The sequence below is a fragment of the Centroberyx gerrardi genome, chromosome 23, assembly GCF_048128805.1.
Source record: "Centroberyx gerrardi isolate f3 chromosome 23, fCenGer3.hap1.cur.20231027, whole genome shotgun sequence".
Lineage (NCBI taxonomy): Eukaryota > Metazoa > Chordata > Actinopteri > Beryciformes > Berycidae > Centroberyx > Centroberyx gerrardi.
In genome coordinates, this window is record NC_136019.1 from 7,667,253 (window position 1) to 7,680,146 (window position 12,894).

The 12,894-nt window shown below is 41.6% G+C and overlaps 1 protein-coding gene across 1 annotated transcript in view; it reads left to right on the forward strand.

Annotated features, from left to right (window-relative positions):
* Positions 1–607: 607 nt before the first annotated feature.
* The window catches only part of arhgef11 (Rho guanine nucleotide exchange factor (GEF) 11), a 31,252-nt gene continuing 18,965 nt past the window's right edge, over positions 608–12,894 (forward strand). The window contains exons 1-17 of the mRNA XM_078291806.1: positions 608–964; positions 2,792–2,883; positions 3,579–3,683; positions 4,257–4,306; positions 4,854–4,911; positions 5,330–5,529; positions 5,765–5,836; positions 6,044–6,151; positions 6,901–6,949; positions 7,638–7,675; positions 7,813–7,908; positions 8,609–8,677; positions 8,912–9,016; positions 10,758–10,856; positions 11,680–11,722; positions 11,952–12,048; positions 12,194–12,316. Coding sequence (XP_078147932.1) covers positions 930–964; positions 2,792–2,883; positions 3,579–3,683; positions 4,257–4,306; positions 4,854–4,911; positions 5,330–5,529; positions 5,765–5,836; positions 6,044–6,151; positions 6,901–6,949; positions 7,638–7,675; positions 7,813–7,908; positions 8,609–8,677; positions 8,912–9,016; positions 10,758–10,856; positions 11,680–11,722; positions 11,952–12,048; positions 12,194–12,316 — 1,439 coding nt within the window. The 5' untranslated portion in view covers positions 608–929. The remainder of the gene's footprint in view (positions 965–2,791; positions 2,884–3,578; positions 3,684–4,256; positions 4,307–4,853; positions 4,912–5,329; positions 5,530–5,764; positions 5,837–6,043; positions 6,152–6,900; positions 6,950–7,637; positions 7,676–7,812; positions 7,909–8,608; positions 8,678–8,911; positions 9,017–10,757; positions 10,857–11,679; positions 11,723–11,951; positions 12,049–12,193; positions 12,317–12,894) is intronic.

A 12,894-nucleotide genomic window follows, 5' to 3' on the forward strand; every position in this document is an offset into this window, starting at 1 on the left:
CTTTTTAATCAAGTAGCTGACGTTATTTTGTGTATGACTGATTAAATTGCATTGCATATTCACTTAGTCCAGCTGATAACGCTATCAAACCAATCTTAGGCACTAATGTTGGGTTCTAATGTTATCTATGCAAGCATATGACTGACAAAACAAGCGAGCTAGAGTCGTGCCTACATGGGATCACTGCTGTTCAAAGACACACAAGTAAACCGGTCTGAATGCTTTGTCAGATAAGGCAAGGTTCTTATTTCCTACTCACATTGCAGGCATTCTGGATAATGCTGTGGTGATATTTGGATGTCAGTGAACTGTGATTTAAAGCTATTAGTTTGAATTTGTCTTCAATTGATTAGGTTTAGGTTCATAGACAGTAAACGGCATGGAAGTTGTTGACCTCTTGGAGCATAGCAAGGCATCCGCCACTCATTCATAATTGATGACCTCTGAAAAAGCAAGCTGTCCTTTATCCAGTTTCGACTGCAACTAACCCACTACATCAAGCTGCTAACACTAACAATTTCCTTAGTTTTAATGTTTATTTTTTAACCAAGTATCTGCATATACATCAATATAACCTAGTGAAGAAGAGTGTCAGACTTGTGTAATAGTTTAAACATATTACCAGGCAGCGCTTTGTCTGTCGTCTACAACCTACTGACACCTAACCTGAACCAGTAGGCTGGATGAAAACATGAGGAGCATCCTCAGTGGCCTCTCTGATCTGAACCAGCTTCCCAGTAGCTGACGCACATAACTTGAAGATCCAGACTAAGGCCTATCAAAGCACAGCAGAGCGCCCCATTGTGTGGACTGAGAAAACTTGGAAGAGGAAAGAGATGATGATGATGACGATGACGGTGGTCCAGTGACAGAGTTGGACCTGTGGAGATCCCGCACCAGTAAGCAGAGGAGCGTCGCAGGCTGCAGACATGAGTCTCCGCCAACCCACCTCCACACTGGACAGGTACAAGACTCAAAGCCACAGACAGCAGACAATATTTCTGTGTCCCCAAAATGATCATAAAGTGCTGCATAAAGAATTAAGAGTCAGGGAGAAAAAGTGCAGTGCCGGTAAATGTTGGCCTGTCTTGTGGTCTTGTTAATGTCTGCTAAATCTTCAGATTTTTACAATACTGATAGCTCGATATTGGCCATTCACATATATCAGTATGGTATACATTCCACCAATAATGCACCTAAAATATCAGTGCAAAACATAAGAATAAATACATTTTTGCACATTTAATTATGACTCATCTTTTAATATGTACCAAAACAAGCCACAGCACATTAAACTTTAGATTTAAGGGGCAGGGTGTCCCGAGAAAAAGGGCTCACCTTTAGTGATTGTGTGGCTTGAATAAGATGCACTTTGCTTTTTGATTTATTACCACAAGTGTCTCTGCATAACGGTGCTTTTTAGCACCTTGCCCAAAAATGTAGCTCTCCCAGCTCGGCCTATCAACGTTTCTTTATCTGAGCAAGGTCCCATCACTCAGTCTGGCCACTGGAAGAACTAGTCAGGCAAGCTGCTGTCTGGAAGGTAGTAAAACTGCTTTAGGATGGGGAGACGGGGAGAGAGAAGGGGAAAAGCTTGCATGGCAAAAGTGGCCTTCTGAGTAGTTTTACTTGAACCAAATTGTAAGCGAAAGACTTCAGTGTGATGTTGAGATTCTGTTATTTGTGAGTTTTGATGTCCGTTTGTTTCTTGAATGTTGTGACTCTTCAGCTGCTGTGTTTAATTCAGCGCCTTGGCCTGCTGTGAAACATTTGACGTAGTTCATTCTGTGCGTCGCTGTCGGTCATCGCCGTCACACCGACCATGTGGCCCCCACACTGTGTTTCTGTTGCTGTGATCGTCTGTCCTGATGTCTGTTTGTCTTGATCATGTGCCTTTCCTGTTTCTCCTGCCGTCAACTTTTTCTGTGTCCTTGTGCACGTGCCCACTACTTCCCTGTGTCTGTGTGTGTGTCATGTGACAGCAGGGCAGCCAATAAGAAAAACCCCCACCTGTTCAGGTAGGACAGCTGTCCAGTGAGTGCTCTTGTCAGGGTGGGAGGGTCGTTACACCTACAGATTGTGCAGCTGCAGCAGCGCATTTCTCAGTTTTAAGCCGGCCAGTCATTGGGCCTCAAGAACACTATCAAATCATTTCAGTGTTTACACTGTATGACCTTTCTTTATACGCCCTTAAATAAATATATTCTTTGGAAAGTCCTGCGTGTGGCTGCTCTCAGTGTGGACAATCTGTAGGAGTGTAGAGGGTGTGGGGTTGATTTGATCTTGGATTTGCATTTCTATTTGTTCTCTCGGTCAGTGTCTCTATATTCTTTTTGCTTCGAGGCTGGTCTTCATTCTTAATTTCTTCTCTCTCTTTTCCTTGGTCCCTTTTGCCCTCTGTTTTTTTCCCCTGCTTTTCTGTCATGCCACGCTTTCAGCCCTTTTGCCGCTTGGTGAGTTTTCCTATCGACCGCTTTCTGACTGCTTCTCATGCTATTCGGATGATCTCTCCCTCTCTCAATCTCTCACTCTCTCTACCCTACATATCTGACCATGCATCTCCCTTGACTCTCTCCCCCTGATCTCCCTCCCCTCCTTCCCTATATCTCTATCCCCATATACTTCTCCCCTCTAAGCTTCCCCACTTTTCTCTCTGGTCTGCTCCATCTCCCCTTTCCCAGTTCAACCAGCCCTCCCACAGCTTGTTCTTGTTCTGCAGCCTTTCGTTTATTAGCGTCTCATGCTCGGCCTCTGTCTCTCGCCCCCCCCCCCCCCCCTCCCCCCTCCCCAGGCTCAGCAGCCTGACCATAGGGGACTCGGAACGCAAGTCCTCCGCCGCCCAGCAGAGGGAACCGACGGTTGACGTCCCCGCTGAGAGCACCGGTAGGTGGAAAACGAGATTCCAACTCTGTTTCATTTCCTGTATCAGGGCTGTTACAGTTTATTTCTTTTCCCTCAGCTTGTTCCCTTTTGTTGCTGCTCCTTGATGTGTTTCACTGGTGTCTTTGCTTGTCATCTTGATTTGTTCTCAATTGTTAGTTTGTTTAATTGTTCTATTAAGTTGTGGTGTTTTTATCACTCACAACTGTATTTCATTAAAGGCAAAAAGTGGCGGCACACAGAATATTGATTTCCCGTTCTTAAATTATTCCACACCAAACAACAACGTTTCGCCCACAATGGGTTTCATCAGGTTACAGGCTGAGACAATGACACTGATCTTATATAGGCCTGTTCCTCCAAATGCATCAATTAGGGTCCGGTGTTAGGAGAAGGCTCTCCTCCAAAAAAGGAGAAAGGAGTCATAGAAAAAAAACATGACCATCATATTCAAGATCAGTACATCAATACCACATTTTAAATTATAAACAATCAAACAATAGAATTACAGGAATCATCAATTAATGTATTTTATCCCGAATCAAATAATAAATGAAGTGTTTAATAAACAATGCTGCAACGGAATTTTAAATGGAATTTTAAAATCATATAATATCTCACTCTGTCTCTCTTTCTCTCCCTCCCCCTCCTCTCGCTCATCCTCCTCCTCTTCTTCTCCACCCCTCCCTCCCTCCCAGGTCCTGGTCTTGTCCAGAGGTGCGTGGTCGTGCAGAAGGACCAGCTCGGTTTCGGCTTCACAGTGTGTGGTGAGAGGGTCAAGTTGGTGCAGAATGTCCGACCAGGTTAGACTCACACACACACACACACACACACACACACACACACACACACAACTTATAGTCCTACTTGTCCTGCTGTTATGGTAGGAATAAAAAGCGTTCATCATGACTCTAGCTTACAAATGCCATGAACAATAATTTCTCATGATTTTTTTTCATGAGAACAGATATTCAGATCGACAAGTTTTAACTGATAGTACATGGATATGGACTGTGCTTGTGGTTCATATGCCGCATGGAAAATTTATTTCATTATTATTATACCAGGTCTTGAAGAGTTTGGGAAATTGCACAAAATGTCTGTTAAAGAATGGAAAAGTTTTGTTTTTTGTCCTGATACACACAACTACATATTTAATGTCTTTGAAGGCTGACTGTGATTCATAATAATTCATCTGTTGTTGTGGAGGATCAATTTTCAAGTATAGAGTGGCACGGCCTAGTTGACAGCCATATTACCTTGCCAGTATCTGCTTTCAGTACATAAAATTGCAAACCAACCGAAATCTTGTGAAATGCTAAATGTATAGGAAGCTTGGTGTTGACTTTTGTATACACCTGTGTTTCCCTTTACAGGTGGTGCAGCGGTCAAGGCAGGAGTCCATGAAGGGGACCGAATCATAAAGGTTATTATTTTTATACACCTGGGTCAAATAGTCTGTGCAAATAACTCTTAGCGTTTGTTTCTTCATAGTTTGTGTACTGTAGGGGTGGAGTTTACCACACAAAGCAATACAGTGAGTACCAGAAAGGCAACCACAGTCAAGGATTTAGTAATAATATATTTTACTGATCCTCACAGGAAAGTTCACTTTTCTTCAGTGATTATTTTCTTCGTTTTTGTTTTATGTTTTGTTTGCACCCTGAGATTCACTGTGAGTGAAAAGTGCAGTACAAATAAAATGCATCATTATTTATTATTATTTTCACTTTCCGTTATTTTCTTCCTCCTTTTCCTCACGGCCAATAAGCAGGACCTTTTCGCCCTTTAAATTTTATGTAAATTTGACCCAAATCGGCTATGCAGTTCAGGCATCTTGTTTTCAGGACTGAGAGTTAATCTGAGAGGGTTATTGGTTTCTTGCTGCTTTCAATGTTGCTAATTTTATTTTGCTTATCTTCCTCCATCCTTCTCTCACTCTCTCTCTCTCTCTCTCTCTCTCTCTCTCTCAGGTGAACGGCTCGCTGGTGTCCGCCATGTCCCATCAAGAGGTTGTGAAGCTCATCAAATGTGAGTACAAACAACTTGTGAAATAAGTCCCCCGCAATAATAAATGTTAAAAAAAAAATCAATAAAAAATTATGAACTATTTCTGTAGCACTTTGGAATGTATATGAGTATATGAATCCAGGCAGGAAGACTGAAACATGTAGGAGTGTGTTTTTATCACCTTTGCCCTCGGAAATGAAGGTGTTTTATATGTGACTCACAGTTGTGCCTGGATTCATATAGTCTGCACACTCCAGAAGTATATTTTCCTTTGTTTAATTTGTGATATAGTTTCTCCTAACCCATGAGCACCTGTGAAGTTGGGTGATATCCTGATGCGCTTCTTCGTGCTTTTCTTCCGCTGATGTTATTACGTTGTTTTAATACATTCGGTATGCTTTCTGTTCCCTTCCGTCTCCTTCTCTCTGTCACCCCATAGCTGGGACGTACGTCGCCCTCACGCTACAAGGACCGCCCCCTTCGGCCGTCTCTCTACCCCTAGAGCCCCTCCCCACAGACCTCTTGCCCAATCAAAGGACGTCTCTGGGTGGGGAGGCCCCGCCCCCTCCCCCTCCACCGCTGCCCTCTGGACTGAGCAGCACCCCTTCCCAAAGAATCACTGGACCCAAACCACTACAGGTGATTGAAACATTCAAACACGCACAAACATACAACCCCCCAGGGTTTATGTGAAGGTCTTTCAAGTCTGGAACAAAAAATTAAGAGTAGCTAAAGAGTAATCTTTAGCTGTTGATTGATATTACCTAATTTCCCAGCCACTATCAGCATGCATTATGCAAAATCATCATGTAAAATCTTAAAATACAGGAAAAATTAAGATGACCTTTCTCTCTGCTGTAAATGTGTTTTTTAGGACCCAGAAGTACAGAAACATGCCAGTCAGATCCTCAGGAAAATGCTGCAGCAAGGAGAGGCCGAGCTCCAGGTACACACACACACACACACACACACACACAAGCTGTCACTTTGTTTTCATAAAGCGCTTGCTGAAGTGTCCTCGAGCTATACACTGACCCCTTTGGGACATCATGCTGTCGGCTTAACCAGTTAGGATAAACGATTTTTCCTCTGAATTGTCTTTGCGGCCAATCGCTCATGTGATTAACCCTGAATAACACCGACCAACCGGCAGGACTTGATGGAGGAGCTGTCGCGGAACCCCTCGCCGTCTCTGGAGGAGCGGATTGAAAGTGCCAAGAGGAGAACTCACCAAGTCAGGGTCAAGATTCAGCAAGATCTGGTGAGGAGGCCGTGCCTTTTTACTCATCCACGGGCTTCCTACTGTCATGGAAAACATCAAACTCATGGAATCTTAAACTTGTGTTTTACAGGCATCTGTTGAAAACATTTTAGAAACGTCCTGGAAATTTGTTCCTTTATTTTTTTTTTAATGAAGTGTTTAATGTCAAGCTTCGCTGCTGGTAGAGCTAGTTCAATTTGAAGGGATAACAAACAAAATATTAGATTTCCTGAGTACATGAGTATCAAACCTTAGTTGTAGCCAAAACAGCGATGTAACGCTCGAGCAGAGATGCCAACAAATATTGGATAAAAAAAGAAATCATGGAATTTGATCAGCAAAATAAATGTAGGAGCCTCACATCTGACATCGGGACACATAATTATTAAAAACCTAAAAAACTAAAAGCACTGATCCAAGATCACTGGTCAGGTCATATGACGAAATTAACTTAATTATGAAGTTGGAGGCAAACTGATCTCAGGTCAGCACTATTCAGAAACACTCTAAAAAACATTCTCCACTGAATCCTCCCCTCCTCTGCTTACTAATATGCTCTTGTTTTGAATCTACCTTTTCTCCTCAGCTCTTATTTCTTTACCTAGCATTTCTCCATCATATATAGTCCACTCCAGGGTCACAGGAATATTTTGTTACATCTGTTGTTGGGGCACTGCAGCTCTTTTAGGTCTACTTTATCTTCACAGTTGGTGCTGTAATTTCACTGATGCTTTGTTGTGCTTCTGCAGGAGGGAACCCGATCAGAATCTGTCACCAACTATCTCATAGCAGGAGAAGGTTTGTATGTCGTTACTTTTATACTTTAAATTCAATACTGTTTCTAAACATTAACTTTGCCTTTCTGTGTTAAATATATATAAATATATATATAAAGTATAATAATATGAGGAAGCATATTTCGGGATTTAATTATTTTCTGTTATATTTTGTTTATGTCATGTTCTTTTCAAAATAGAATCATGCTCTGCTCAGTGTACTTTTTGGGTGAAAACTCACAGAAATTGTCAAAAGATCTCATAGTAAGAAGAATCCTGCATTTTTAAGCCTTTTGATACCTTTTGATACTCCTGCCCCTAGACCAATATCATATTATGATATCACAGCGATGTTAATGCCAAAAAGAGAGTTTTCTTGAAACTCCAAAAGATTTTCTTTTTTGCGGGTTACACATATATGTAAAACCCCAATTGCTCTGTTCTTATTTATATCCTCTGTATCCCATTGCTACCTGAGCCCAGCCCAGCCCAGGTTCCCCAAGGGGAATAATTAAAGTTCGATATTAATCTAATCTGGTTTGAAATGGGTCCGCTGTAGCGCGCTAACACTGGCAAGGTTAGCGATTCGGCTCCTGCTGGGGCCACATAAACTGAACATTTCTGATACTGTATTTAAAGTATGTTGGATAAAAACATGCATCAAGTGGCATACAGTATTACATTACTACTATGATAATTGCTTTGTGCAGGTCGATTATCAGTGGACTCCAGCGAAGGAGACATGGAGGTAGGCTGTACAATTCGTCTTTTCATAAACTGGTGAGATTGTGTGCGTTTGTGTGTTTGTGTATGTGATGGTCCCACTCATCCCGCCCCCCTCCTCCTCCTCCCCCCCCCCCCCCCCCCCCCCCCCCCCCCCCCCAGGCCTTTGAGAGCCCCCACTCCTCCCCCTCATCCTCCTCCTTCAGGACCCCCCAACACCGACGGCAGGGCTCCGACACACGCGCCTTCTCTGATTCGGTGAGATGGACACACACACACATACACATACACACACACACACACACACACACACATAACTGTCAAAAGCAAATACACACAAACAGACACAATGTAAAAGCACACATTGTTGCTAGCCCCCTTATGTAGAGCTGAGTATTGTTTTAAATTTTTCAGTACCAATAACTCCCACAATTCCAATACTTCCAGTACTTTTTTCACTACCTTTTTGTTAAATGCAAGCACATTTCATTATGTGATAGAGTAAATTTCTTTCTTTAACATTCATACATCCCATCTGTTTTTGTTTTTGGCTTGACCGCCATTCATTTTTGAATTTATCCAATTTATCCAATGTTTGTAATGGTTTTATAAACCCAAGGATGAATTTTCTGAACCCATAGAAGACCATGTAATCCTTCAGTTGAAGTGAAAAAATTAAAATCACCAAAAGTGGAGTTAGAAGGTTTTCACATGACAGCAGCATTTTCTAGAATGGCCAGATTTTATTTTTTTATCAATAAAATACCCATAAAAGAGAAAAAAAAATTGAGTTTTTGTCTTAAAAGCCAGCACTTCGAAACTTTTCAATACCTAGGTGTTATTACATAGGTATTATTTTTGGATACTAAGCCCTATTCTTGTGTCACTTGTTCGCTCACTTTGTATTACAACCAACTGTTCCTAACATCTATGTGTGTGTGTGTGTGTGTGTTTGAAGGGTGGAAAGCCCCAGATTATTGGCCCCGAGGAAGAGGATGAAGAAGATGACGGCTATGCATTCAATGAGGTGAGAAAGACTTTTTTTATTGCCTCCCGATCAGTCTGATCATTCATTAATCTACGTTCATCCTGCCGATGCGTGTATCTGATTTGCAGCTGTCTTCCCTTTGTCTCCTCTATATTTCCTTTCTTTCCTACTTTCCATCTTTCCATCCATACATTCACCTGTCTCTCTCTCTCTCTCTGTCTCTCTCTCTCTGTCTCTCTCTCTCTGTTTCTCTATCCTACCTTCCTCTCCCAGATGGACGGTCCATTCCAGGACATAGAGTTGCTGAAGTCTCGGCCGGCCCACATGACGGTGTTCATGAGATACGTCTTCACCCAGCTGCTGGACCCCAACCCTCTGGTCAGTCAACTCCCTGCTTAAACTGCCGCTCGGTTTTTCTTGTTCATGGAAGACGAAGTGGAATGAAACTAAGAGCCGGAGTTTTTCTCTACATCTTCTATCCTTCTTCTATTCTTTTTAGCTCTGTCTAGCTGTCTGTCTGTCTGTCTCTCTGTTGATCTCTGGTGATTGCTTGTCATGTAGGGTCCTTGAAATCCTTGAAAGTGTGTGAATTTGAGAAAAAAAAATCAAGGCCTTGAAAGTTTTTGAAAATAGACAGGGGTCATTGAAAGTGCTAGAATTTATATATTTGTGTTAGAGAAGGCAAGAGACCACATAGTCTGCCATCACTGTAACACAGCACAGTTGAGAAGTGTTCACACATTCAAGCCTCTCTCTCTTTTTAATTGTTGTCTGTGAGGTTCGGTAAAGCCTGCGAGTTCTCATTATAAAAATTCTCAGTGTTGTAACAGTAATTAACCATGATTCGTGTCTCAAACTATACCGTGTTGGGTCCTTGAATTTGAGGGAATTGGGCCTGGAAAGTCCTTGAAAAGTCCTTGAATTTGATGTTTAAGAAGGTGTGGGAACCCTGTTAAACATATTGTACTGTTGAACTCATTAAGAGCATTACTTATGCATAAAAGATTAAATCTAATCTTCATCTCTTTTTATAAAAGAGATTTACGTTGAAAGTCTTTTGTAATGGAGCTGAAATTGTATCTCAGACAAATGTCTCATATTTAGGAATAATATTGGAGCAGTCACTCTCCTGTGAATATATTGCTGCTAAAATATTATCTAAGTGTGCCAGCAAACTCAAGTTCCTGTTTCGCAGAACAAGGCTTTTCGACTTTTCTGTTAAGAAACTTCTCGTGTCATCATTGATACAGTGTCATTTCGATTATGCATGCTCTGCTTGGTACAGTGGTTTGACAGCTAAACTCAGGAACAAACTGCAGGTGATGCAAAATAATATTATTCGGTATTTATTAAATGCATCCCCTCGAACTCATGTTGGTAGTGATGAATTCAGAAGGGTAGGACTGCTGCCAGTACAGCTCAGAGTAGAACAACAGAAGCTGCATCATATGTACAATATTATCAATGGGTATGCTCCTCAGTACTTGTGTTCTCAGATAACAATGGTCCATACTCAGCATAACTATAATACCAGGGCCAGTGTGCGTTCATGTCAAGTGCCTCGAGTGAATAATGTAGCTAGAAGTTCCTTTTTTTATACTGGTGCCATGTTGTGGAACAGCCTTCCGTTACACGTCAAGTTTTTAAATATGAGAGGGGCTTATAGAAGTCAGGTTAGGACTTTTTTATGGAACAGGGTAACAGATTTATAATGAAATCTGCAATGACATTGTTACTTTAGCTGTCCTTGTTTTTCTGATGTAGGAGTTATTTTTTATCTTGTAATGGTGGTGATGTGTTTTTGTTTTTTTAGGATTGTGTTTGTTTAGTTTTTATGTTCAATGTCTTGTGCTTCCTTGTGTTTTTCTTTGTCTTTTTAACATCTTGGGACCATGTTGGAAATAAGTGTTTTTCACTTTAACATGTTATCCTTTGGATTTCTTTGTTTTGTTTTTTGTTTACTAATCCATAAATAAAATCAATCAATCAATCAATCATAATAAGGTCTGTGAGGCTTTGCTTAATTTGTTTGAACATTGCCTAATGTGTGTATATACTGTATATGTGTCATCTCATACGTGTGTGTGTGTGTGTGTGTGTGTGTGTGTGTGTGTGTTAGCTGTTTTACCTGTCGGTGGAGGCCTACCTGGGTTCCAGCCCCAAAGACGCCCGCTCCCTCGCCCCTCAGATCTGCTCCCACTTCCTGGACCCAGATGCTGTATGTACTAACATGCTTACATGGTTATATCCCTTATACATATATCTTTTGTATCCCATTGCTGCGGTGTGGTGGCATTCATGCTGTGTTCACATTGTGGCCGGAAAAAAAAAGAAATACCGGTTGGCATTACAGGATGTCAGTCAAGCGCAACTGTAAACTTTCTTCTCAATGTTGCCAAAGTGATTTTGAGAAACAAGCGGTTGGAACATTTCAGCATTTATGCAATAAAAACGAATCTGTTAAATAGTATTGCATGAATGTTCATTTTCAAGTGTCTAATAGATTATATTTATATATTCCCTACATAAATTAATAGGCACCAAGCAGGGAACTGGAAGGGCTTAGCCAAACTTAAATTTGACCAAAATGCTTTTCTCCATAAATGTTTTTCTGGATTCCAAAATGGTCAGTTAGAAGAAGAAAAGTTGCTTAATCACTATTTAATCTTTGCTGGAAGCGAAGATTACATTTTGGTTATTGCCCAAGCCTAATTTGAATAAACATTTTCTATACTTGAAAATCCACTTTTATTTCACATATGGTGATTTTGGTTGTTGTGAAGAATAATCCTCAGTTTTAGAGTGATATGGCCTAGTTTAGTCGTTGTGCCTAGCCATTATTAGCATGCATCTTGTTGAACACTGACAGATATCTTCAAATCTAGTCAAGAAATGATGGTCTGGAAAATGTATGGATTTTTAAAATGAAATTTGTGTTTGAACCCTGCACAGCATCTCATCTCGTTACTGTAACCTCCTGCGATGGCAGCGTTTGAAACATGAAAGATTAATTTCAGATTTCTCTTTTTTTTTTTTTTTAGCCCTTGAAAATCAAAGTACGAGAGGAGTACCTCACAGATATAGGTGAGACTCGTTATGGACGACATTCTTTGCAGTATATATTACACATACATGCATCTCATTGAAGACCCGTTATGTCCTATATGTCCAATATGTCTCTCACATATTGAAAATTTGAATTGCTGTAACCGGTTTGCGCCAAAGAGGGAGCGTGGTGGGAAATATGTGGGAAACAAGTGTGTTTTCTGTTGTCATCCACTGACACAATGTTCTCTGTCCGTCGTCCCTCCAGAGAGTCGTCTCCATGCCCAGGAGGACATCAGAGGGCCTCTGTCTGAGCTGCAGCAGCAGGTGCTGCCAGACATCCAGGACCAGATACAGGACTACAGGTACTGTACTCCTGTCTGCTGCTGCTGTTGTTTTTGTTTTGTTTAACCTTATTTATCCAGGGAAAGTTAACCGAGTGCTGTTTTTTTATCTCCACCCTTTTTAAGAGGCCATACTGACCTGTTTGTGTGTGTGTGTGTGTCATAGGAACAAGCAGATGATGGGCCTTGGCTCTCTGTTTGGAGAAGGAGACCTGCAGCAGCTGGACGGAGACCCGGCGAAAGAGAGACAGGTGGTGGACAGACAGGTCACCGCCCTCTGGGAGATACTGTGAGTCTGTAACTTCTCTCTGTGTGTGTGTGCGTTAGTTTTTAGTTTTTTTAGTTACGACTGATTTCCTGCTCTGAGAAGCTTCATAAAAATGGGTCCAGGTTCCGATTCTCTAAAATAGTGAGATAGTAAAATAGTGAAAGTAGCAGGTGGATTCTGGGATACACCAGCCACTATAGACGGTGGGACAAAAAAGTTAGTTACCTGCCCCGGGCCTGAAACCACCTGTTAGCCAATTATACATGGGTTTACTTGCGTATACGGCCCTGACAGGGACTTAAATAGTAACATCATAACTGGAACACACACACACACTCAGACTGGTGAACCAGGGTTGCCTAGCAACAGGGTCAGATGTTAGCAGACCAATAAAAATGTTATTACAAAGCGGCGGAGGGAGCGCACCTAAGCTACCATACCAAAGGTCATTGCCACAACCGCGAACCCAGGCAGCCACATGACATTTACTCCATCAACTTCACACACACACACACACAGAGGCTGACACCCATCACATGACTGCTGTACTCAACAATCTCTGTTTCTCACTCCAGTGTTTGCACCTGAATGAACTGGAT